The 27,017-nt window shown below is 42.0% G+C and overlaps 1 protein-coding gene across 4 annotated transcripts in view; it reads right to left on the bottom strand.

Moving 5' to 3' along the window:
* Positions 1-27,017, bottom strand: part of IQCK (IQ motif containing K) — a 129,294-nt gene that overhangs the window by 26,361 nt on the left and 75,916 nt on the right. For all 4 annotated transcript variants that reach the window (XM_030301016.1, XM_030301018.1, XM_030301017.1 and 1 more), the window contains one exon: positions 14,553-14,664. In XM_030301016.1, the coding sequence (XP_030156876.1) occupies positions 14,553-14,664 (112 nt within the window). The remainder of the gene's footprint in view (positions 1-14,552; positions 14,665-27,017) is intronic.

The raw sequence follows: 27,017 nt of genomic DNA, 5'->3' as shown, positions 1-27,017 counted from the left end.
CAACTTTCATTCAGAGTCACCCCTGGGTGTGACAGACCCAAATATGGTGATAGGAAAGGCCCTCAGTCTAGGGTATATGCTTCCCATTCTTCTAATATATGATCGAACAAAAATCTCCTTTAAACATCCCTGCTCCTTCCCCACAATCTCTCCTAAATGGCCAAATATGCAATCCACCCTTTCCTCTAACCCACCTCAACATCTAAACCTCCCCAGTTACTCTCTGGCCCTCAGCTATCCCACACTACTCTACCCAACAAAAGCCTAGAATGTTCACCATCTTATTGTTCTTGCCTTCATTGTTGAGACCAACCCCCCAAGCCCATCAATCACCACCAAGACAACAGCAAGTTTTCCAAGGTCTACGTTTGCTCGGCAATAGGCCTCTTGCCCAGGGGGCAGGCGATTCTATGGCAACACCAGTTGGAATTCTTGTTTAGAGAGATTTCCTGGTTTACTCTTTCCATTTTTCAAAGGAGAAAGCAAAGTCCATCTACTTGGTAAATTGCACAGATGGGCCAGGAACTCAGATTCCCTGAATTTTAATCCAAATGAAATTGCATTAGTGAGAAGAGCCTCAAAAGGAAGACTTTGAATCCAAAACCTATCACTGTTGCTGGGACCTTGCAGCTTGTCCACCACGATATTAGGATTTTGCTGATGCGGTTACAACACATTCTCTACTAAGAATAGATCCGTGTAATCACTTTCTCTGGCCTCTAGCCTGATGTATCCTTATAAATTTCTCCCAGGGGTTGCTAATCTGCAGCCAGGATTGAGAACCACTGCTATCAGTAAATTACTTGGAATAAAAATTTTAGGGGTGCCTGGGTGGCTCAGTCGGGTAAGCGTTCAGCTTTGGCTCATGTCATGATCTCGAGGTTCATGAATTTGGGCCCCACCTTGGGCTCTGTGCTGACAGCTCAGAACCTGGAGCCTGCCTCTGATTCTGTGTCTCCCTTAATCTCTGCCCCCTCCCCCGCTCATGCTCGCCCTCTTTCTCTCTCTCAAAAATAAATAAAAAGACATTTAAAAAATTTTATACATATTTCTTGACAGTTTAAAAAATATTACTAAAACCAGCCACCAGGTATTCACTTTGGACTAGGGATCTATTTAATAGCATACAATGGTATTTAATTTTACTTAATCCTCACAAGAGCCCTCTGCAACAGGCCCTAATTGTCCCCATTATAACAGAGGAGCAAACTGTGCCTTGAGAGGACGAGCAACTTGCCTCTGACCTCATTGATGAAAAGGGGCAGGACCCTGGTTCTGTCAGACCCCAAAGCCAATATCCTTTTTTTTTTTTTTTTTTAATATCTATTCATTGATTTTGAGAGACAGAAAGAGAGCAAGTAGGGGAGGGGCAGAGGGAGAGGAGAGAGAGAATTCCAAGCAGGGTCTGTGCTCTCAGTGCAGAGTCTGATGCAGGGCTCGAACCCATGAACCATGTGATCATGACCTGAGCCAAAATCAAGAGTTGTATGCCCGACCAACTGAGCCATCTAGATGTTCCCCTCCACCAAAGCAATATTCTTAGTAACAACATGTATTACCCACATATTACTAATCATTTATTGATCTTCTTATTATGAGCCAAGCACTATTCCAGTTCATTTAATCTTCCCAAAACCCTATGGGGTTGTTGCTAATATCAGTATTTCCACTTTATTGCCATGCCAACTGAGTCAGTGAGAGAGATTATGCAACCTGCACAAGGTTATACAGTTGATAAATGGGAAACTTAATCCAATCTGGTTCTGAGAGATCTCCAGAAGTTGGTAGATTTATTCAAATCCTACAAAAGCACTCTGCATCTATATAACTTTAAAGAAGAATACTGAACAATCAGATGAAGGAATGAAGCTAAGGAGGTTGGAAGCATCCATTTACATAAACTTAAGTTTGGGATCTTGAACTTGTGGGGCAAAGCACTTTAATTTTTATTTGCTTATTTATTTTTTAGAGATACTGCAAGTGGGGGAGAGGGGCAGAGGTAGAGAGAAAGAATCTCAAGCAGGCTCCATACTCAGTGCAGAGCCCAGTGCAGACACCGATGCAGGGCTCCATCCTATGACCCTGGACTGTGACCTCAGCCAAAATCAAGAGTCAGATGCTCAATCACTCAATCGACTGAGCCACCCAGGTGCCCCATGGCACCCAGAGCATTTCAAAAAAAGGAAACCCTCTTTGATTTACTTTTTAATTTCAGCAGAACAGTAGGGGATCTTTGAGCATTTCAAAAGAAGGCAGTCCTAGCTATGCAGACGTGTGCACATTTTTAATGAAAAAATATGTACGAAAGTTGATGTCATCCAAACGTCTCCACCCACGGGTGAGTCTTAAATTAGAACCGATGAAAGAAATATCGAGGCATGAAGTCCCTAGATTTCTTTTAATCAAATTTTTATTTCTTTTGCAGGTTCAAATGGAGAAGGAATAAAGTTTGAGGAGATATGAGAGAAAAAATTAAGATGTAAGTGACACCTTAGAGTTACTGATATATTTCTTCTTAAAGAGTAAGCGTATTATCAAAGCAATGACTTCATTTAGAATTACTCTCAAGGCAATAATCATTCTCATTTTACAAGCAGGGAAAATGAAACACCAAGATCACATCACCCATCAACAGTTCCAAAGCGGGTGGGTGGCATTAAGTGCAAATGGAAGCAACAATTTTGGATGACAACATGGCAATCGCTGTCTAAACGTAGCACATGCATGTCCTTTGAACCAGCAATTTCATTCCTAGGACTTTATCCTATAGAAATACTTCTATGAGTAAGCAAGGACAAATCTACAAAAATATCTATGGAAGCATTGTTCACAATATAGGCTGAATATTCATTTATAGGGATTGTTTTTTTTTAAAAGCATGGTACAGATTGATTACCATTTTTATGGATCCACAAAAAAATAATGAGATAGATCTATATATATTGGCATGTGTGATACTGTGATTTATAATAAGAAATATATATTTGCCTTTGTCTCCACTTCTGGCATACAGCTCCTAAAAACCCTTGGAATTTCCCAAGTGAAGAAAAGCTAAAGGTGTCATTTGTTATGTTGATAAAGTGACTTTTGGATCCAAGTTAGGATGGGGGCTGGTTGCCGGGGAAAACCAACCATGTGATTAGAGGGTTAGGAACTTTCTGTCCCACCGCCCAGGCCTCCAGGGTGGGGTGGGGGGGCTGGAGGTTGAATCTGGCACCATTGGCCAATGATTAAATCAACCATGCCTATGTAATGAAGCCTCCATAAAAACCCAAAGGACAGGGTTCAGAGACTTCCAGATGGGGATACCAGAACAATTCCCCCTGCCATCATGCCAGGCCCTAAGCCCCACAAGGACAGAAGCCTCTCTGTTCAGGACCTCTCTCTCTCTCCCTTTTATCTCTCCATCTGGCTGCTGATTCGTATCCTTTAATGTAACCTCTGTAATAAACCAGTAATCTAGTGGGTAGTTTCCTGAGTTCTGTGAGCTGCACCAGCAAATTAATTGAACCCAAGGAGGGGGTTGTGGGAAGCTCCCAACAGCAGCCGGTCAGTCAGAAGAGCAGGTAACAACCTGGATTTGGGATTGTCTGCGGTGGGGACAGTCCTGTGGGTCTGAGCCCTTAACCTGTGAGAACGGATGCTACCTCTGGGTAGACAAGTATCAGAATTGAGTTGAATTCTCCAACCTAGCTGGTGTCAGAGAATTACTTGATGATGTAGAAAAACCCCTCGCCACACAATGAAATTTTTATTAAAACTTTTAGCATGGAAAGATGTCTATGATATAAGAAAAAGCACATTGCACTACAGCATTTATAATATGTTTCCATGTTTATAAATATATATGTGCATATATTTATACGTAGATAGATGAAGAAACCCTATGGGTAGACACCCTCAATAGTAACTGCCTCTGGAAAATAAGCCATTGATTATTTTAACATATATCATTGTTAGGTGATCAATTAAGTTTATTAGTTACAAAGGGCTACAGCTAATGCCAGAACCCACCTCCTGAGTCACAGGCTAGTGTTCTCTGTACCCGGGTATCCTCTTTGGTGGCGAAGCCCTTCCCTGCTCCTTATCTATGGATGGGCAGGATATTTGGAAGGAGGGAGAAAAGAACATCCTCATCCCTATCCACTTACCCCTGGCTTCCTAAAACATGCTGACAGATCCTACAGCCTCTGGACAAGGGACTCAGCATCCCCTCTCTCCACACCTCCCTATCCAGTGGCCTGTGGCTATTTCAGTGTTAGCGGGCAGGGTGGGAGGCATGGCCAGATGCTGCCCACGGCCCAGCCTGAGGGTCCTGGTACCCTGTTGGGAAGCCTGCACTGGGCCAACATGCCCAGTTAAAGTAACTGGACAACATGACATGAAATGGCCCTAGGATCCCCTAGGCAGATCTGGGTTCAAATCCCTGGTTGGGCCCTACTGGCAGTGTGGCCTTGTGTGAGTCATGTTCTCCCAGCCCTGGTTTTCTCATCTGTACAATAGAGATAATGTCCTCTGTGTGACAGAGCAGGTGTGAGGACTACATGGCAACAAAAGGTGCTTAGTGTGGTGCCTGGCACATGGTATGTGCCCAATAAACTACAGCTACTACTTAGTTTCAGACATCCTTCTCTGCTCTAAAACTAAGTTCCAGGGGTATCCTAAGGTCATAAGCATGTGGTGTGGTCAAGATGAGATGCTTAAGACTGTCCTTAAAACCCAATCCTAATATAGTTAAGGTTTGTCATTACAATCTAAACTTAAAATACTAGATTAAAAGTCAGAAAAAAAAATATAACTTATCTGGTCCCTACCCACCTCCCACCCCTCTCAGGCTTTGTTTTTTCCTAGTGCCCTCTTTTTTTTTTAATGTTTATTTGTTTTTCAGAGGCGGGGAGGGCAGAGAAAGAGGGCAACAGAGGATCTGAAGCGGGCTCTGCACTGACAGCAAGCAATGAGGGACTCAAACTCACAAACCGCAAGATCATGACCTGAGCCAAAGTCAGACGCTCGAAGGACTGAGCCACCCAAGCGCCCTTCCCAGTGTCCTCTTAATGAAAGAAAAACTTCAGTTCCAGGAATAAGTGTGCTTCTAAGAACCTTCTTAATCTTAAAGACACAATAAACAATATAATGATCCTATTTCCTTCATTGTTGTGGCTTCTAGGAAGCTCAGAACCATAGTTCTATTTATTTAGGAACATTTTTGAGGTTATTATTCACATTGCATAATGTATTAGGGAAGGGCCCAGTGTTTCCTGAACAACTAGCTTGTCTTTTTTCTTATAGACACTATGAACTATTTAACAGATCCTATTTTCCTCTTTGCTTTGTCTCTAAGAAATCTCTAGCAAGTATAGGACTTAGAGTATTTTGCTTACTGCATTTTGTGGCTTAACTTTTTCTCTCCTTTTAATTTTTCCCCAACCCAATTACCACATTTACCTAAAAATGTTATATTATACAAGTTTCTGTAAGCTACTGAAAATGGCTCTTGGAATGAGGTAGGGAATAAACAGGTAAGCAAAGAAAAGTAAATAATCTGTTTCCTTTGACAGGTCAACCTCCTCCATCATTTTCTTTAAAATATCAACAAGAAGTGATAAAGTCATTTAAAGAATACTTAGATGGGGCACCTGGGTGGCTCAGTTGGTTAAGCGTCCGACTTCAGTTCAGGTCACGCTCTTACAATTTGTGAGTTCAAGCCCCGCATCCGGCTCTGTGCTGACGGTTCAAAGCCTGGAGCCTGTTTGCGATTCACGTCTCCCTCTCTCTCTGCCCCTCCCCCACTCATACTCTGACTCTCTCTCAAAATAAATAAACATAAGAAAAAAATTAAAGAATACTTACATATATATAAAGAATACACACACAAATATAATCTGATGTTTCATACACATATATGTAAATATATGTAAATACACCCCCAACACACACACACACACACACACACACACACACACACACACACACTGTAACCTGATAGTATAGGAACAATTTCTATGGCTTCTTTCTTCCTACATACTAGATTTCCAAATAAAATATCACCATTCAACTACAAAGCACATTTGAAAACAATTACTGAGTATATACATAGCTAAAAATACACTATTAATTGAGAAGGGATTTTTGACCACATCTCAAAAATGACTTAGGCATCTTGTTTGGAATTATATTGGCTGCAATTCTTGTCACACACATTTAAAAATAATTCCTGCAACTGTCCCAGTGGATAGAGACTTAAGGATAACTTCACACCATTTCTGTCCTAGAAGAAAATCCTGTTTGGGAGGGCCTCTGACTCAGTGTAACATGAGATGAGCTATATATGACCACAACTCTACGCTGACAGCGGACACTATTCTCCCTCAGACCTCCTGTCTGCATCAAGGTTGTTCCAAGAAATGAACTTGGCAAAATTTATTCATACTATAAATACCAGAACATAATATGGATAATATGGCATGCACTCAAAAAATATATTACATATGTTTATTGGATTTGTACATAGATCAGTTTGTGGGTTTTTTAGATAAAGTTGAAGAACTGTTTTTATTTGCAGTCATTCCATTTTTTTTCTTTACTGCAAGTCTAAAGGAGAACTAGCATGTATCTAACATAAATTGCTTCATCAGAGGTCTTTGGGGTCTAATGATAGTGTCACCTTGGTTGGGGGGATTTATTATCCAAACTGCCACACTACCCTAATTCATAAGGTTTAAAACAGGAAGTAACTCTATAGTGCCTGAGTGTAAGAAATGATTCAGCTTGGGGCATCTGGGTGGCTCAGTCGGTTAAGCGTCAGACTTCGTCTTGGGTCATGATCTCATGGCTCGTTGGTTCGAGTCCCACATCCGGCTCTGTGCTGATAGCTTGGAGTCTGGAGCCTGCTTCAGATTCTGTATCTCCCTCTCTCTCTGCACCTTCCCTACTTGCACTCTCTCTCTCTCTCTCTCTCAAAAAAAAAAAACCAAAACATTAAAAAAAATTAAAACAAACAAAAAGAAACGATCCCACTCAGGGACACCTGGAGGAAACAAGGAGTTCTAGTTCCCCTGGTGAGCAGTCTGTGTGCTGCTCCTAGCAATTCAGCCCTAACTTAGAGGCTTCAGTCAACACAAACAGCAGGAACCCAAAGCCCAGAAAGTCCAGGTCATGAGAAATAAGATAAGCAGGATGTCACGTTCAGGAGGATTCCTGAGGGAATTTGGCTCTGACAGTAGAATCCAAGGGAGCGTCTTAACTCTCTGTGTCTTTCCTCAGATATGTGTCAGAAAAGTGGACAGAAAAAGGGAATGCTTGGGCCCCGGCCCTAGGGCCTCCTTTGGCAGTGTGCCCTTGGACAAGTCTCGACTTTCTTGGGCGTCTACTAATTCATTTGTAAAATGAAGCCCAGAGCTCTGTCCACCCTGTATGTGTAGACTGCATGCTCTATGCCAGGCTCTGTGCTAGGCTGGAGGCACCATGAGTAAGAGAAAGAGTCCCCTCCAGGGAACCCTATGGCACTTAGAGTCTAGTGGAGTAAACCAACAGAATTGTTTAAAAGCACACAGATATTTTAATTATACTAAAATTGTGACAGTAACCAACCTTTATGGGAATGATGTGCCAGGACTTATTCTAAAAATCAAGTCCTGTAACCTTTTAACAGCCATATGAGACAGGTACTGTCATTAGTCCCATTTTGTACATGGGAAAACTGAGGCTTAAGGAAGTTAACTAGATCAGGATCACACAGAGAAAAGTAAAAGGACTCTCTGAACAGGTCTGGCCAATTCCAAAAGCCAGTCCTTTACCCATTGCACTGTACTGACTTCCTTCTTAGCTAACCACAGTTCTGGAGACAGCGTTTAGAACTGGCTTTTTTTTTTTTTACCTAAGTGCCATTTCACAGTCTAATTGTAAGTGGAAAATTTACCCATGAATTCCCACTGGAGCATTTACTGAACCCCATCTTGCCTGGAAAGGACTGCTCCTTCTGGAGCCCTGGAAAGGCCACAAGGGACACGAGCAGCAGGTGGCTGAGATGGGTGGGTGGTGGTGATGGTAATGCTTTCACTCTGCCCCTCCACTGCTGGCTGGGTTACACACATCAAATCCCGTCTGCTCTCCCTGCTACACAGCAAGCTAAATCAATCTGTCAACCAACAGCAAATCAACTCAAAAGAATAAGAAACAACAGAACTAAATAGGCACGCTGCACTTTCCCTGACCTTTAAACTGATTACAGCCTTGATTGTCTTCCAATTTTGAAGTGAAATGAAACGGCAGTTGTGCACAGAAGAGAGGCCTGGGCTGATCCTGCCAGTTTACAGCTCAAGCTGCTTCTTAGCAAGGGTTAAATGGTAGCAAATCTTTAAAACCGCCAATTTGATGAGCTCTTACTCTGCACCAGGCACTGTCTGTATGCTGGCTCATTTAAGCCTCAGGACTCTACCCATTCATTCATTTATTCACTCACTTACTCATTCAACCAATACTTATTTGGCACTCACTTTATGCCAGGTGCTGTACTAGGTTAGGTCTTTGTCCTCATGAAGCTTATACTTTAACAAGGAAGACAGGTAACTGCCAAGTAAACAAATAACAGATGGACTTCTCTTGCCCAGGGCTCAGGGCATGCAGGCTTAGAGGACTTCACATTTTTAAATTATTACTTTAGAGAGAGACAGAGAGAGAGCAAGCTGAGGAGAGGGGTCAGAGGGAGGGGGAGAGAGAGAGAGAGAGAGAGGGAGAAAGAGAATCTCAAGCAGGTTCCACTGTAGGTGCTGAGCCCGATGTGGGGCTTGATCCCACAATCCTGGGATCATGACCTGAGTGGAAATCAAGAGTCAGACACCCAACCAACTAAGCCACCCAGGTCCCCTGAGGACTCCCCATTAAAAATTTTTTTAACGTTTATTTAATTTTGAGAAAGAGTCACAGAGCAGGAGTTGGGGAGGAGCAGAGAGAGAGGGAGACACAGAATCTGAAGTGGGCTGCAGGCTCTGAGCTGTCAGCACAGAGCCCGATGTGGGTCTTGAACCCACGAACCGTGACATCATGACCTGAGCCTACGTTGGCTGCTTAACCAACTGAGCCACTCAGGCGCCCCGAGGTCTCCCCATTTTAAAGAGAACACGAAACAACTGCAGATGCAGTGCCTCCTTAGAGTATCAACTCTGGCTGACCATTAGAACTGGGAAACTTAGCATTAACATGCACGCCTTGGGGGCTCATCCCAAAACCATCGGATGAGAACCTGTGGAGGTGAGGCACTGGAATTTTTTTAACTGATAATTTTGAAATAATTTTGAATTTACAGAAAAGTGGCTATCATCATCCAAAGAAGCCCCAGGCTCACCAGTTGTTTATACTTTGCCATACTTATATTACCATTTTCTCTCTATGTATGCATACATATACATGCATGTTACACATTCTTTTTTTCTGAATCATTTGAGGTTAAGCTACATACCATATCCACTGATCGTTAAAGTCTTCAGCATGTATCTTAAGAATGAAGAGGCTTCTTTTTTTTTTTTTTAATTTTTTTTCAACGTTTTTTATTTATTTTTGGGACAGAGAGAGACAGAGCATGAACGGGGGAGGGGCAGAGAGAAGGGAGACACAGAATCGGAAACAGGCTCCAGGCTCCAAGCCATCAGCCCAGAGCCTGACGCGGGGCTCGAACTCACGGACCGCGAGATCGTGACCTGGCTGAAGTCGGACGCTTAACCGACTGCGCCACCCAGGCGCCCCTGATGAGGCTTCTTATATAGCCCAAGAACGTTGTTCAAAATGAGGAACTTTGATAGTGCCATGTATTTATTTATATAAAGACTATATTCAAAGTTTGCTAATTGTCTCAATAATGTCTTTCATAGAATTTTTTCCCATACAGGAGCCAATCTAAGATCATGTGCTGTGTTTAGCTGTCATGCCTCCTTGTTCCTTCCTTGGCCTTTCTTGACACTGCCATTTTTTAAGAATCTGAATCAGTTATTCTGGTGTGTGTCCTTCCTTTTAGGTTTGTCCAATGTTTCCCCATGATTAGATTCAAGTTATGAATTTTGACAGGGATAGTGCATAAGCATATATGATGTGGGTCCTTGGTACATCATACCAGGAGGCATGTTATATCAGCTTGTCCCAATATTGGTGATATTAATTCTCAACACTTGGTGAAGGTGGGTCTGCCAGGTTTCTCTAATGCCAAGTTAGCATTTTCCCCTTTGTTTAATGACTAATTTGCAGAGGGATATTTTGGAATTCTAAATATCATATTCCTCATCAAACTTTCACACAATGGTTTTAGCAAGTACTGATGATTTTTGCCTGAGATAATTATTTACTAATATGGTTACAAGATGGTGACTTTTTAATTTCATTAGACTTTCTTGTTTTTAAGTTTATTTATTTATTTTGGGGGGGGGGTACAGAGAAAGGGAGAGAGAGAATCCCAAGCAGGCTCTGTGATGTCAGCACAGAGCCTGATGTGGAGCTTGAACTCACCAATTGTGAGATCATGACCTGCACTGAAGTGGGATGCTTAACCAACTGAGCCACCCACGCGCCCCTAATTTCATTATACTTTCTCTGTGTATTAGTTGGTATTCTAATGTAAGGAAAAGCTTCCTCATCTCCCTCATTTGTCAAGGAGTTATAATTCATTACTGTCCTATTAATTTTGACACTTAACTGTCCCAGATTTGCTCAGTGAGACTCCCATCAAGCTATAGCCTATATTCTTTTCCCATGTCCCCATCTTTATTTTCTGGCATAAGATGTTCTAGGCTGATCTACTTTCCTTGTCCCAGGCTTGTGATCAGCCATTTTTCCAAGAAACTTTTTTTTTTAAGTTTATTTATTTTGAGAGACAGAGAAAGCACCAGCAGGGGAGGGGCAGAGAGAGACGGAGAGAGAGAGAATCCCAAGCAGGCTCTCCACTGTCAGTCTCGGGGCTCAAACTCACAAACTGTGAGATTGTGACCTGAGCCGAAACCAAGAGTCTGACACTTAATCGACCAAGCCACCCAGGCATCCCCACTTCTCCAAGAAACTTAATTCTGTTTAGAGTAAAGTGTACTTAGAAACCAATATCTGGACACTAAGAATGCTCATTACTTCTAGGATTTTCTGTCAATGGCACTGGTATTTTTAGAAAGCTCCCAAGGTGATTCAAATGTGCAGCCAGTATTGAGAACCATTGTCTATGAAGAAGGCGCCCAACCACCACCTAAGTAGATGGCTCTAGGAAGGGAAGGGAGAGAAGATATTTAGGAGCTGTGGAGTAGTGGACCAACGCAGTATATCTCAAAGCATGGGTAAAGACACATTAGTGGGCCATATAATTCATTTACTTGGTCATGTCTAGCATTAAAAAAATAAAAATAAAAAACAAAACCTCAATAGAACAGGAGGGCGTGTACTAGATTATAAAATAAAGCTATTTCTTACTGAGTCACAGTCCAAAAAGATTGAGAATTGCTGGTCTAAAAAGTGCTGGGCTTTTTTTTCTCCTCTGCTAGATAAGAGTGGGTGCTTCCCCCAAGCCAAACCCTAATCCAGGGAAGGGAAGAGCCAAGAGAACACCTCAAAAAGGTTGAGGGTGGGGTGCCTGGGTGGCTCAGTCGGTTAAGCATCTCACTTCAGCTCAGGTCAGGATCTTGTGGTTCATGAGTTTGAGCTCTGCATCAGACTCTGTGCTGACAGCTCAGAGCCTGGAGCCTGCTTTGGATTCTGTGACTCCCTCTCTCTTCCCCTCTCCTGCTCACACTCTGTCTCTCTCTCACTCTCTCAAAAATAAATAAAACATTATTATTTTTTTTTTTAATTGAGGATATCTCAGTATTTAGTTGAACATTTGCTTTAAGGGCAGACTGACACACAGATCATCCCCCTTGCCTGTCTGAGAAGGTTCAGTGTGACCTGGGTAGACACACTGGGGCAGAGAGAAGGAGAACCATGGAGAGGTCTGCATGTCCACCCATGAGAGTGAGTCAGGTGGACACTGGGAGGCAACTTGAACTATCTTCCTGATGCCTCAACCAAGAGGGCTGGCCACTAGGTAAGGAGATCCCCAATAGCAAAAGGCTGGGAATGGACTGGCAGAGGTGAGATCTGGGGTGGTGGTGGAAGAGGCAGAGACGGATCCAGATCCCCACAGGGGTGTTCTGCCACCTGTTGTTTCCCCCCAGGGAGAACGCATATGAAATACAGGAGTCAGAGAGTCAGCATGGAGATGCCTGCCCAAAGGACACAAATGGTAGCCTTAGCCAGAGAAGCAGTGGCAGCCAAAAGAGGATCACAACAGACAGTGATCTGTATCTCCCTCCTTCCCACCCGTCCCACTAGAGGAGAAAGGGATTCTGACAAGAAAAGTGTGGAAGTGTGAAAGATCTAATAGTTCTTTCCCCCACTCCCACCCCCACTGATGAAGGGCGGAGGGGGTTGGGTAAGATTTCAATGGGATATGAGATTGAAATTTAAACTAGACTGGGCTTTCTGAAATTAGAGCATACAGAAAAGACATGGAATCCACCCAATATGCCATGAAGGGACTGGAAAGACAGATTCAAGAAGGCAGGATTGAAGACAGTTTCTGGGGAGAAGAGAAAGCTTTTGTTTAGACCCCACCATGTTGAGAGTGTTCAATAAATACTATTTCAAGGAGGCCTGGAAGATGAGAAGTAGCTGAGGATGGGTTATCTGGCAGAAAAAAAAAAGAAAGAAAGTACAGTGTCCTCTGGGTGAGGGAGGTATTGGCATATGGAAAGGACGGAAAAGTCTGGAGGGACTATAGCCTAGTGACAGGGGACAGGCTGGATGGGGAGTTGAGTTGAGAGGACTCAAAACATGGATGGCCTGTAGCCTGCTGAGGTGAGTAGGGTTATTTTTTCATAAATGGTAAAGTATTATGTATTTATTTAAAAGGTTCCAGGGGTGTCTAGATGGCTCAGTCAATTGAGCATCTGACTCTTGATTTTGGCTCAGATCATGATCACAGGGTCATGGGATTGAGCCCCACATTCAGCTCCACGGTGAGCATGGAGCCTGCTTGGGATTCTTTCTCTCTCACTATCCCTCCCTCTGCCTCTCTCCCTAGCTCATGCTCTCTCTCTCTCTCTCTCTAAAATAAAAAAAAAATTTTTTTTAAAGATTCCAACAGTGCACCTCTCCCTACCTCGTACAAATTCTAAAGGTACCATGTATCATTAATGTATTCTTCCAGGCTGTTTAGACGTCTCTGTGTTTCCATGTATATATTTTTAATATACGGATGAAAACTTACAGTTCTGCTATTTTTTCCACTTGATTATATATCACAAATCTCCTTCCATGTTGTTGGTTGAATAAATGATAGTAAATCCATACCATGCACCTGTTAAACTTCATGATGCTGCTCTTTAGTTGTTGACCAGAATGATGTTCTGAATATGTTCAGTGACAGATTGTAACGATGTAAAATCCTATTTTTAACAAAATATCTATAGACACTCATTTGTACCTGTTTGTACCAGAAAAAGTATAGCAGGATATACACCAAAATATTAACAGTGGTGGGATTTCTGTTTTTTTCCCTGTTTTGGCTGTTGTTTTTTTTACTTTCTTTAAAATAAAAAATATATATATAATGTATAATAAAAATAATAAAAAATAAAAAAATATTTTGATAAAAATACATTAAGTCAATTCTAGACCCACATGGGGCTTGCACTCAACCTCAACCGAGATTAAAAGTCGCAGACTTTACTGACTGGGCCAGCCAGGTGCCCCTTGGTTGTTGTTTTTCTAATTTTCCTATTGTAAATAAATAGTAAATTAAAGTTTTATAACAAAAAATGTGGAAAGTAAATAGGATGAAATGGTGCTGCTATTCTTTGTTCTTTGTGTGTATGTGTGTGTGTGCACGCACGCGCACAAATGTGTGTGTGTAATTTCTCACAAAAGGGGAGAGAACAAGCATAAAGCATCATTTCAGTTCAGACACACAATCAACAACTTAAAAAAAAAAAAGCCACCCATCACACTGATGGACACTGTATTTCCAAAATGAGGGATGGGGCGCCTGGGTGGCGCAGTCGGTTAAGCGTCCGACTTCAGCCAGGTCACGATCTCGCGGTCTGTGAGTTCGAGCCCCGCGTCGGGCTCTGGGCTGATGGCTCAGAGCCTGGAGCCTGTTTCCGATTCTGTGTCTCCCTCTCTCTCTGTCCCTCCCCCGTTCATGCTCTGTCTCTCTCTGTCCCAAAAATAAATAAACGTTGAAAAAAAAATTTTTTTAAAAAATGAGGGCTTATCCTTGATGTCTTATAGCTTGAACAAAAAAGACATGCAGACACAAGATGACCCTGAATTTGTCCCTGAGTGAGGCAAATAGCCATATAAATTATATCACATCACCTCTGGCATTCTAGAGCAGAATCTTAATATGCAGCCACTTCCCCCCAACACAGACTGAGTTCCCTGCAGACACAAGGACCCCATAAGAACCCAGAGGGCTTCTTTCTGAGTCTGGGCTAAGACTCAGGTTTTTCCTAAATAAACTAAGGACTGTGAATCAAACAACTAACCTTTCTGTTCTTGTTTGGCCCAGAAAATCTTGACTCGCTGGTGAATGTGGTTGTCTTCACGCAGTTTCTTCTGCCACTGACGCAATTCTTGAATCTCAGGATCACACCGAACCTGGAAAATGCCCACAAAGCTTTAGTTTCTTTCCTACAACTTCTATACATTAGCTTGTTAACTCTGCATGGGAAATCCTTTACAAACCAACTGGATATGCTTTAGGTTCTAAGTGAATCAGTGTTTTAAAGGATTTATCTAAACTCCTACAGCTTATGTAGTATTTGAGTGTAAATGACGTTGTGTGAAGATTTGCTATACTAATGGTAGGTTGAGAACATTCTAGATCTGTGCTCTTCAGCAGAAATACAAAGTAGCCTCATGTGAAATTTTACATTTCCTTGCAGTTCCATTTTAAAAAGTAAAAATAAGTTAGTGAGATTATTTTTAAGAACATATTTTATTTTGGGGCATCTGGGTGGCTCAGGTTAAGTGTCCAACTCTTGATTTCAGCTCAGGTCATAATCTCACCATTCATGGGTTCGAGCCCCATGTTGGGCTCTGCGCTGACAGTGGCAGAGCCTGCTTGGGATTCTCTCTCCCTCTCTCTCTGCCTCTCCCCGACTCACACTCCCTGTCTCTCCCAAAATAAATAAACTTAAAAAAAGAATATATTTTATTTAACCTCAAAGATCTAAAATATTATTTCAACATGTAATCAATACAAAAATTATTTATGAAATATTTTACTCTCCGTTTTCCATACAGTCTTCAACATCTAGTGTGTATTTTACAGTGACATCACAGCCCAGTGTGGGCTAAACACATTCCAAGTGCTCAATAATCACACACAACTGGTGGCCAGTATATCGGTTCTAGAGGAATCACAGTCAATGTATTAGTTTAATACCAATTGACCAAGCGTCTACTGCAGACTGGGCTTTGTGCTATACCTTGGCAATAAACAGATTACTGATGATAATTTTAATTAAGTTTTAGTTTTATTATTCTGTAGCTCATATTTATTGAGCACTTAGGTCCCAGGCATTGTTTAAGTCTTTTACAAGACGTAACCATCAAAACAACCCAATGAGGCAAGAATGATTATGCCCATTTTACGGATGAGGAAACTCAACTGAAGCAGCTTGCTGAGTCACAGATCTAGGAAATGGTTTTGAGATTTCCAGCTGCTCTTGAGGGGCTGAGAATCTAGTAGGAGACATAGAGTACAGGAATAAGATCACCAAGGTGTGGTAAGAATAAGGATATCAGTGAGTACAAGGGAATACAGAAGGGGAACTGAGCTCAGCCTGGAGCAGTCAGGAAACACGTCATGGAGGAGATGACTCCTGGAGTGAGTTTTGAAGCATAAACTAGAGTTAGTCATGGAGAGAGAGTGGGTAGAGTGTCATGGTGGTCCAGTTCTGCCTTACTGTGATCATGTCACAAAGCCAGGGCCCACCCTCCTGCTTTTTCAAACAAACACTGGATCTTGAAACTTCCTGCTCTGGTCATTGGGATATAGGCTTCCTGGATGAGTTTCCAAAGGGTCCTGTTGTCCTCTAGAAGCCTCACATGGCTTTTTATAACTAGGAACCTTAGGGAGCAATGTTGGGGTCAGGATGATCTCAGTCCCTTCCCTTCCAGAAAGATCCTTGGTTCTTTATGCAGACTGATCCCATGCACATCAGAGCACTACTCACCAAGAGGCATTTGGAGAAATGGCCTTAACAAACTCAAGAAAAATAAAGTCCTTCCTATTACTTCATTTCTCAGAGCATGGGGTGCCTTAGTTATCTTAAGAAAACTACTCAAGTGATTTTTTTTCCCAAGATAAAAAAGACTGTTTTCTTCTGAACTTCTAAATGGCAGCTACTCTTGTTTAAAGAAAAAGAAAATATACAAATTATCTATAAATGTATATTTTTAAAATTATATATACAAAGTACTATGTATGCAAATACTTTATATGTGTATCTTGTGTACACATGTATGTATAGTACTTTGTATATAATGTATACACATATACCAGCATAAAGTTATGCAAATTTCAGAGAGTAAAATGGCCCTTTATTAATGTCATAGAACATAAAGTAATTCCCCAAATCTTTTAAATTACAAACAAATGTTTTTAGTGTTTCCTAAAGTCTTATGTTCAAAAGATTAGGTACCTTCAACATCTCTGTTCTGAGGCTAAGCAAACTCAAACCCTCATGGGCAGCTAAAAAGGAGGTTATCCACATCTTTTTCAGGAACTTCTGTTCATCTGGATCCAAGCACGCAGAAACCCCCACATTTCTGCGCCATGACAACTAATACTCATAATGCTAATAAAGATGAAAGATCTTCTGAACCACTAAACAAAGGTTAACACTAATTATAATCAGCAAGTAGACTAGATTTTATTGTAGTCAAATTCTTTCTGTATAACTGATGTATTCGTATAGTTTGGAAGAAGACACAGAGTGTGGGTTCCTCTAGGAAGGAAGTAAAATGGGGGAGGGAGCTTTAGCTTTTTACTCCATATTTTTCTGGATTGGATTGTTTGGGACCTTTACAAAGAGCATATATTGTTTTAGGAATACAAGTGTTTAAATTTTAAATTAACAGGCTGCTGAGAGGCAAACAAGAGTTCTTTAACTTAAGAATAACTGATGAATTTCCCCGACAATCCCCTGAACTCTCAATTACCTTAATATTTAACAAACAGAAACACCATTTCCTTCATCATTCCAGAAGGCTACAGATGTTCTCAGGATTCTGCTGACCAGTTTAGGGTGATCTTCCTCTGTCTGGCCAGAGACCCTTCATGTTTTTCTTGATTTCCTTCATTTGGAAAGCAAGGACTGCTATTTACTAAAGTGGAGCATGGCAGCCTTGTTAGTTAACTTCTCATTACCAGGAAAGCCTGGATCCCCAGAGAAGGCTTTTGTGAGCCCTGGGGAAAGCAGGCACCCATTGAACAGGGCTAATCCCGGTCATTATAGTCATGATTACGGAATCAATTTAAATGGCAGTGGCTGTGCCAATCAGCAAATACCGTAGAGTGCAGTGTAATGTTTAACACATCAACAGTTTCATTGCTTTTAAAAAAAGAAGTCTCCTTTACGAGTGGCTTCCTACTTTTACTTGTTTAAATTACCACATGGAGTCCATCTGCTCTTCCAAGATACGCACACCGAGTAATACACACATTATTGTGTACTTGACTTTGGGTAAGCCAAGAAAGAAAACTCCATTAAGTGGAAGTGAATTTAAAAAAAAAATGCCCATGAACCAATCAAATTCTCCTAATTATCTATTACTCTGATGAAAGCCAAAACAGGACACCATATTGGTTAAGAAATCCAACTCTCTATCGGAAAGACTGAAGTTGAACCTCAGCTCTGCAAATGACAAGCTGAGGAACCTATGAGCAAGTTACTTAAACTGTCTGAGCCTTGATTTCCTCTCCTGTAAAATGGAGATAGTATACATATTTCCTTCATTGCACTGGTGTGAAAACAAGATGAGATATTGTCTGGTCCATAGTAAGCCCTCCCTGTTTTAGCAATTTCTTACACCAACTAATAAAGTAGTAAGAATAATCTGAGTTCAGCTCTGGGGTTGCATCCTACAACCGCTGGTAGGACACGGAGCCAACTGGCTGAAGAGCCAGTGATTCATAAAATTGGAAGTGAGGTCTCTTCCCAAGGGCTTACAGTTTATTGAATACATAAATGATCTTACAATTATATAACTGTAGGCATTACTCAACCAGTAGAGAGATATCAGGGCCGTAGGATGGTGACTGCAGGCAGGGAAGGAGAGGGGCCCTATGGCTGGGACTTGGAAATTACCCTTCATACTTCTGAATTCCTCTTAGCTCAGTTGTTTTCTTTGCTTCTTGGCAAAACAGACAATAACATAGCAACGCCTATTTTCTCTGGAGGATTCCTTGGGGTTTTTCTAGTTGCTTTGGAGGAAGAAACTTTCAGTATAGTACAGTTCCTGGAAAGATGCTGGAGAAACAACACAACGGTCAGCACTTCAGTCGTGTTGGCAAGGGTCAGCCTCCAACTGGGTGTGAGACACCTCAGAAGGTCCTTACCACATCCTTGCCATGACTTGATGTACTAACGATAATACTGAAGGATTTTATACCCGGGAAAAGTGGATTTCAACAAGAAGGAAATATATGTTTGCAAATTCTCTTGCAAATACCTAATGAAATATTCACAGTTCCCAACTCTCTCATATGTTCCATTTTCTCTCTGCAAGTAAGCTTCATTTCTTCTTTTTTTTTTTTTTAATTTTTTTTTCAACGTTTATTTATTTTTGGGACAGAGAGAGACAGAGCATGAACGGGGGAGGGGCAGAGAGAGAGGGAGACACAGAATCGGAAACAGGCTCCAGGCTCTGAGCCATCGGCCCAGAGCCTGACGCGGGGCTTGAACTCCCGGACCGCGAGATCGTGACCTGGCTGAAGTCGGATGCTTAACTGACTGCGCCACCCAGGCGCCCCTCTTCATTTCTTCTTTATTTCTTCTCAGATCTTTGGCAAAATGAAACAAAAGTTGGTTTCTCATTCTGGTAGTTATGAGTGTTCCATATTGTTTTTAGGAACAAATTATAAAAACCTGTAGATATAACATATTTCCTGGTATTGTGGAAGTGTCCCAGACATTCATCCGTACTAAGATAGTATGCCTCTTAGAAGTTGCTGGGGGCTTTCAGGGAGGAGCAGAAATGTGTTCTAGAGAAATATATACTTTTTTAACTTTTTAAGAGAGAGAGCGTGCAAGCAGGGGAGGGGGCAGAGGAAGAAAGAGAGAGAGAGAGAGAGAGAGATAATATTAAGCAGGTTCCACACTAAGTGTGGAGCCTGATGTGGAGCTCAATCCCACAACCCTGGGATCATGACCAGAGCCGAAATCAAGAGTTGGACACTCAACCTACTGAGCCAACCAGGCGCTCCTAGAAAAATATTTTTTAAACAGTGGGTTCAGCACTTTAGCGAGTAGTAAATTCAATTTAGTGGGTTGTGAATAACATCTTAAAAAGTCTAATCCAATAGAAAATACCAGATATTCTTTTATCATTAAGGACCCACTTTATCTCTGAAAATGTTTTTTTCTTTCAAAGTCTATTTTATCTGATGTTAAGAATGCAAGATCACTTTCCTTTTGGTTGGTATTTGTGCCATATATCTTTTTCATCTCTTTACTTTCAACTATTCTGGATCATTTTGTGTTACCTGTACCTCTAGCATAGAGGCAGATTTCTTTTTAATCCAATCTGAAAAATCAGAGTTTATTCTATTTACACTTATTGTGATCAGTAATATTTTATTAATCTAATTCACCAAATGTTTTTATTTATCATGCTTTTACATTTTTTTCCTTTCCTGCTTTCTATTGCATTGGATTTTCTTTTTTTTTTAAGATTTTATTTTTTTAAGTAATCTCTACACCCAACATGGGGCTGGAACCTACAAACCCGAGATCAAGAGCCGCACACTCTACCACTGAGCCAGCCAGGCACCCCTCAATTAGATTTTTGTATTCCATTTTTCCCTTTCCACTGATTTGTTAGTTCATATTATATATTTTTTGAATATGTCATTATAATGTAATAACTTAAAGTAAAAAATGAGTCTGTCCAACCTCCCCTGAAGCACTTACGGGACTTTAGAAGACTTTAACGTCCCACTCTCATCTCTCATGATTGTTGTCCAGTATTTTAGTTTCCCCTCATTTATTCCCCCACTGGTGTGTGTATATGTGTGTGTTGTGTGTATATATGTATACATATGTGTATATATGTATATATGCACATGCAGTATATGTACATAAGTGTACGTGTGTGTATGTGTATATATATATATATATGTATATATAAAATAGTCAATGTCTATTTAGATGTAGCAGCTTCCTCATTCACTATTGTTTCTTGCATTCTGCTCCCACTCCTTCCTTGTGGATTCAATTTCCTTCTAACTCAGGTACATCATTTAGTAGTTCCTCCAGTGAGAGATGTGTTTGAAAATGTATTTAGCAATTGCTCATGGATGATAATTTAGTAAATTGATTAATAATAAATTGATTAATAAAATGATAATTTAGTAAATAATAAATAATAAATCTATTATTAGATAATTAATTTAATATAATTCTCTGTTGAATGTTACTTTCCCATAGAGTTAGAACACACTTCACCGTTTTCTGGCGTGTGCTACTGCTGCTCAGTAATTTTTTTTTAAGTTTACTTATTTATTTTGAGAGAGACATAGTGTGAGCAGGGGAGGGGCAGAGAAAGAAGGAGAGAAAGAGAATCCCAAGCAGACTTCATGCTGTTAGCACAGAGCCAATGCAGGGCTCAGACTCACAAAATCATGAGATCCACACCTGAACTGAAACCAATAGTCGAATGCTTACCCAACTGAGCCACCCAGGCACTCCTGCTGATCCGTAATCTTTTCTTTTAAATTTTTTTAATGTTTATTCGTTTTTTGAGAGAAAGAGAGAGCATAAGTGGGAGTGGGGCAGAGAGAGAGAGGGAGACACAGAATCCAAAGCAGGCTCCAGGCTCCGAGCTGTCAGCACAGGGCTTGAACTCATGAACCACGAGATCACGACCTGACTGAAGTTGGACGCTTAACTGACTGAGCCACCCAGGCGCCCCTGATCAGTAATCTTGATCAGTCTCATTGTTCTTCCTTCGTAGACAATCCTTCTTTCAAAACAGTTTTAAGACTTCCTCCTTGCTTGTGGCATTCCAGTTTCACCAGGTAGCATTTTGCTGTGATTCTGTCCTCATGTATCTAGTTTGGGATTCATGTTTCTTCAACTTTGGGATATTCTCACCCAAAGATCTCTATCAACACTGCTTCTCACCCACTCGTTCTGTTGTCACCCTCTGCAATTTCTATTAGACTTGTGTTTGACCTTCTCCTTGTCTCAACTGCTTTCCCCAATTTCCCACTCTAGCTCCCTGCTGCCTTCTTTCTCCCAGATCTCTCTCTGAATAGTAATTACTCCTCCAGCTGTGTCTGTCTACTATTTAATGCACACCCAAAATATGGTCCATGGATCAGCACCATTGGCATTACTTGAGCTCATTAAGACATGCAAATTCATGGGTTCCACCTAAGACCTATGAAGTCAGAAATGAATAGAGAGGGGCCAGGAATCTATGTTTAACAAACTCTCCAGGTGATTGTGAAGCTTACTGGAGTTTGAGAAGCATGGCTTTAGCCTGTTTGCTAAATTGTTTTCTTTTCTTTTTTTTTTTTTTTTAACTTTTTTAAATGTTTATTTATTTATGAGAGACAGAGAGTGTGTGTGAGTGGGGAAGGGGCAGACAGAGGTGGGGACAGAGGATCTGAAGCAGGCTCCACGCTGTCAGCACAGAGCCCAATGTGGAGCTCGATCCCATGAAACGTGAAATCATGACCTGAGCCAAAGTTGGATGCTCACCAACTGAGCCACCTAGGTGTCCCTAAATTGTTTTCATTTCTAGAGGTTGCACTTAGTTCTTTTTCAAATCTGATCCTTTTTTTTTCTTACTCCCCTATTTAGCAAGGCTTATATTCTTTAAAAAAACTTTTTAGTATATTTCTATAATCATCTTAAACGTACTTATTTCACAGTCTCAAATTGCCACCCTTGAGGCCTTGGATTCTCCAGTTGGTTGTACTTACTGGCTGTCCCCCCCCCGCCCCTTCCCCTGCCTCCATTCCTTGTTGGTTTATTTTTTATTATAAGCTCATAGTCACTGAGGGCCCTAGTTCCATTTCCAGGTCTGAGGTCATGTTTTTTATGCAGGAGTCAATACAGTTTTTTTTTAAACATCAGATAGTAAATATTATTTTTTAATTTTTTAATGTTTATTCATTTTTAAGAGAGAGAGAGAGAGAGAGAGAGAGAGCCAGTGGGGAAGGAAGAGAGAGGGAGACACAGAATCTGAATCAGGCTCCCGGCTCTGAGCTGTCAGCACAGGGCCCAACACAGGGCTCACAAACCGTGAGATCATGACTTGAGCTGAAGTCAGACACTTAACCACTGAGCCACTCAGGTGCCCCAATACTTTTGGTTTTATGGGCCATATAGTGTCTGTCCCAATGACTCTGTCATTATAGCACAAAAACAATCATACCCAATATGTATTTTTAAAAATGGGCATGGCTGCATTCTAGTAAACTTTATTTAAACAGTGGGCCAGAGGGGCGCCTGGGTGGCGCAGTTGGTTAAGCGTCCGACTTCAGCCAGGTCACGATCTCGCGCTCCGTGAGTTCGAGCCCCGCGTCGGGCTCTGGGCTGATGGCTCGGAGCCTGGAGCCTGTTTCCGATGCTGTGTCTCCCTCTCTCTCTGCCCCTCCCCCGTTCATGCTCTGTCTCTCTCTGTCCCAAAAATAAATAAAAAAAAAAAAAAAAAAAAAAAAGTGTGTTAAACAGTGGGCCAGAGTTGGTCCACAGGCTATAGTTTGTCAGCCCCTGCTCTTATCCTTAAGTGGGCATTAGAATTGTAGCCCCCAGGGGCGCCTGGGTGGCTCAGTTGGTTGAACATCCAATCATCTTTGGCTTAGGTCATGATCTCACAGCAGTCTGGAGCCTGCTTTGGATTCTGTGTCTCCCTCTCTCTGCCCCTCCCCTGCTTGTACTCCACCTCTCTGTCTCTCAAAAATAAACATAAAAAAAAAAAAAAGAATTGTAGCCCCAAGCTTCCCTTGGTGCCCCTTCCATTTTTCTGTATGTATTGCACACACATTATTCCTTTAAGACAATTCTCTAAATTTACCTGATGATATTGAGATCACTTAGGGCACTTGTTAAAAGTGGAATCTCACGGGGGCTCCTGGGTGGCTCAGTCGGTTAAGCATCTGACTCTTGATTTCGGCTCAGGTCATGATCTCACAGTTCATGAGTTTGAGCCCTCTGTCAGAGGCTTGGGATTCTCTCTCTCCCTCTCTCTCTGCACACCTCCCCCCCCCAATAAATAAACATGAAAAAAATAGAATCTCAGGATCTTGCCTTGTAGGCTCTGATTCATTGCATGTGAGGTGGAACCAACATGTATGTTTAGCAAGAACCCCAGGTGATTCTAATGATCTGAAGAGTTTGAAACTGCTCTAACCAAGGAATATGTGAAGAATGAACTTAATGTTGAGACTGACATCTGCTTTAACACCCGCAGATTTTTATCTCAGTTCTTACACAATGCCACGTTGATTATCCAAATTCTTAAAATCAGAGTCAAGAAGGACTTCTCAGGCTATTAGTGTGTGGTCAGGAGACAGGATCTGTATGACTCATGAACAGCAACTGCTTTTTTGTGGGGTAGTCTTTTCAGTGCAATTCTAGAAAGGCCTTCTCCTAGGAAGCCACACCTATTTTTTATACTAAAGTTCCTTGAACAATAATATCATATTGCAGTATATACTTGGAAAAAGCAGAATTTCCCCCGACAGCTCGGGGATGACAGTTGAGATAAAGTTCATCCAACTTTCCTTGGTACTTGTTTACCCAAATAATCAGGGAATTATTAAGTTGCAAAAGTATTTAAGGGATTCGATGAACTTTCCAATGATTTATGAATTACAGCCAAGTGAATGATGTCAAAGACCATATTATTGCACAATGCTTTGATCTTCTTCTTACCATTGATACCCGTAACTGACATTTATATAGTTATGGCTGCCCAGATGTTTCTAATGTGCAGTCAAGGTTGAGAGCCACTGCTCAAAATTGTAGACACTTCACCCCTCCACCAGTGGCTCTCAAAGTGGGGTCCTTAAACTAGCAGCTTCAACATCTCTTGAGAGCTAGTTTGAAATGTAAGTGCTCTCCTACTGACTCTGATACTCTGGAGTTGAGGCCCAGCAATCTGTGTGTTTAGGAGGCTTTCCAGATCATTCTGATGTAGACTACTGTATGAGAACTGTTGCATTGTTCCCCTAGTGAATCCCAGCTCCCTGGATCCCTGCCCCTTGGAAAACTGTACCACTCTTCTCATTAAGCAGGGGAGTCTAGCCCCCCTCTTTCTTTTTTTTAAAAAATTTTTTTTAACATTTATTTATTTTTGAGAGACAGAGAAAGAGTGGGGGAGGGGCAGAGAGCGAGAAGGAGACAAAGAATCTGAAGCAGGCTCCAGGCTCTGAGCTGTCAGCACAGAGCCTGATGCAGGGCTTGAACCCATGAACTGTGAGATCATGACCTGAGCCGAAGTCGGATGCTCAACCGACTGAGCCGCCCAGGTGCCCCTATCCCCGCTCTTTCGAATCTAGGTGAGCCTCATGACTTGCTTTGACCAATAGAAGGTAACTGAAGAGCTGCCGTGCAAGTTTCAGAGTCTGGGCCTCAAGAAGGCTTGAAGCTTCCATTTCTAGAATGTTTTTTCCATAATGTAAGGAAACTGGTCTGGCCCACTGGAGGATGACAGGCCATGTGGAAGAGAACTGAAGAGCCCCAGACATGTGCCTGGGGCCACCTTGGAACTTCCAGCCCAGCCCAGGAGGTCATCTAGGCCAAGAATACCACAGAGCTGCTGGAGAGGTCCATCATGGCCAAAGGGTGCATGCTGAAAGTGGTACAGATGAGGTTGGAGCGCCAGACTCAGAGCCCCAGTGGGGAGCCATGTAGGGACATCCCACACACAGTTGAAGGTCCTGAATGCAGCATTCACCATTAAATGCACCAACCGAATGCAGCCATGTGAGTGAGTAGAGGAGAAATCAGCAGAAGAACTACCCAGTTAACCCAGAGGACTGTGAACAAGAATCAATTGCTGTGGCTTAAGTCACTAAGATTGAGCAGCAGGAGGGCTTATGTTACAGCTGTACAATTTACCCACATACTTTGCCTTGAAGGGAAATTGATTAGCCCTTTAAAGAGAAACACTCTGGAAAAGTTGTAATTTTGGCCAGTACTACCACCAGGCAGAGTATTGGGTGCATCAGATGCAACTAATACATAGGGCTGGCTTCACGGGCACCCTGTACAGTCACACAGGCCCTGTGCTTAGAAGGGCCTTACATTGTTTTCACACCCTTGTTGTCACCATCTAGAAATTCTTAAAACTTTGAACCAAGGGCCCTGTGTTTTTATTTTACACTAGGCCCTGCAGATTATGAATCCAGTCCCACCAATACATAGTTCCGTCATTTATTCATCACAACACCCCCAGAATTTGGCTTATCAGTTTTCACCGTGTATTTGGGATGCGTTGCGACTCAGCAAATAAAAAGGGGGGCGGGAGTTGCAGACTGTCTGGCCACAGACATAGCATGGCATAGCATTTTCTGAGCATATTAAGGAAAATCCACTTGCAGAAATAACGCAGAGTATATTTAAACAACCACAGGACGAGGCAGGGGGAAGGGGGAGAGACTGGCCTGGGAAGCTAGGCCCCAAGCAGGCTAAACTCACTATTAATAGTGCTGTGGCCTATTTTGGCCTGCCTGGTGGCCCTGAAAATTGCCCTGAGAACTGGGCCTGGGAAATGACTGTGGAAATCAGGTGCCTTCATTCTGGGATATCACTGGAACCATGCTGGGCACAGACAGAGGTCTTTCTGACAAGCTCAAGGACATTTTGCAAAACAGGATTTTCTTTGACAGGGAATTAAAAAAAAAATTAAGGTTGGGACACCTGGGTGGCTCAGTCAGTTAAGCATCTGACTTCAGCTCAGGTCATGATCTCATGGTTCGTGGGTTCAAGCCCTGCATCGGGCTCTGTACTGATGGCGTGGAGCCTGGAAACTTCTGTGTGTTTCTCTCTCTCTCTCTGCCCCTCCCTTGCTTGTGCTCTCAGTCTCTCTCTCAAAAATAAATAAATAAACTGGAAAAAACATTAAGGCAAACTATCAGGAAATGATCGGGAATATTAGGGAAGAAAATGCATTGATGAGATCAAGTCAATAAGGAACTAACAGGAAACCCTAACCATGTGTTAGGCACTATGCTAAGCACTTAACATACACCATTTCATTTATACCCTCACATATAACTCTGTGAAGGCAGCACTATTATCCCCATTTTACAGGAAAGAAAACTGAGGCTTGGGAAAATGTGACCTTATTAAAGGTCACAGGGTTGATGAGCCAGGATTCAAACCCACATCATGGTACTCCAACTACTCAGGCTGTCCCCTACAGCTCTTCCTCTCAAACTTTTGTATGCAAAGACTCACCTTGGAATCCTGTTAAGATACAGATTCTGATTCTAGAGGTATGGGGTGGGGCCTAGATTCTGCACTGCCAACGATTTGTCACGTGACGATGACCCCACTGGTCCTCAGACCCCAATTTGAGTAGCAGGGATGTGGATATTACAATAGTTTTCCTGCTTCTACTTCTAACCTCCTACAGTTTGGTTTCTCTACAGCGGCCTGCGTTATTGTGTTCGTTTCCCCTGCTGCATAGTAAGTGACCTCCCAAAATTTGGCAGCTCACAATGGCAATGAACACTTATCTCACACAGCTTCTGAGGTTCAGGA

The sequence above is a fragment of the Lynx canadensis genome, chromosome E3, assembly GCF_007474595.2.
Source record: "Lynx canadensis isolate LIC74 chromosome E3, mLynCan4.pri.v2, whole genome shotgun sequence".
In the NCBI taxonomy this organism is placed as follows: domain Eukaryota; kingdom Metazoa; phylum Chordata; class Mammalia; order Carnivora; family Felidae; genus Lynx; species Lynx canadensis.
Note: the sequence above shows the minus strand (reverse complement) of the source record. Positions and strands in the feature narration are given on the sequence as shown.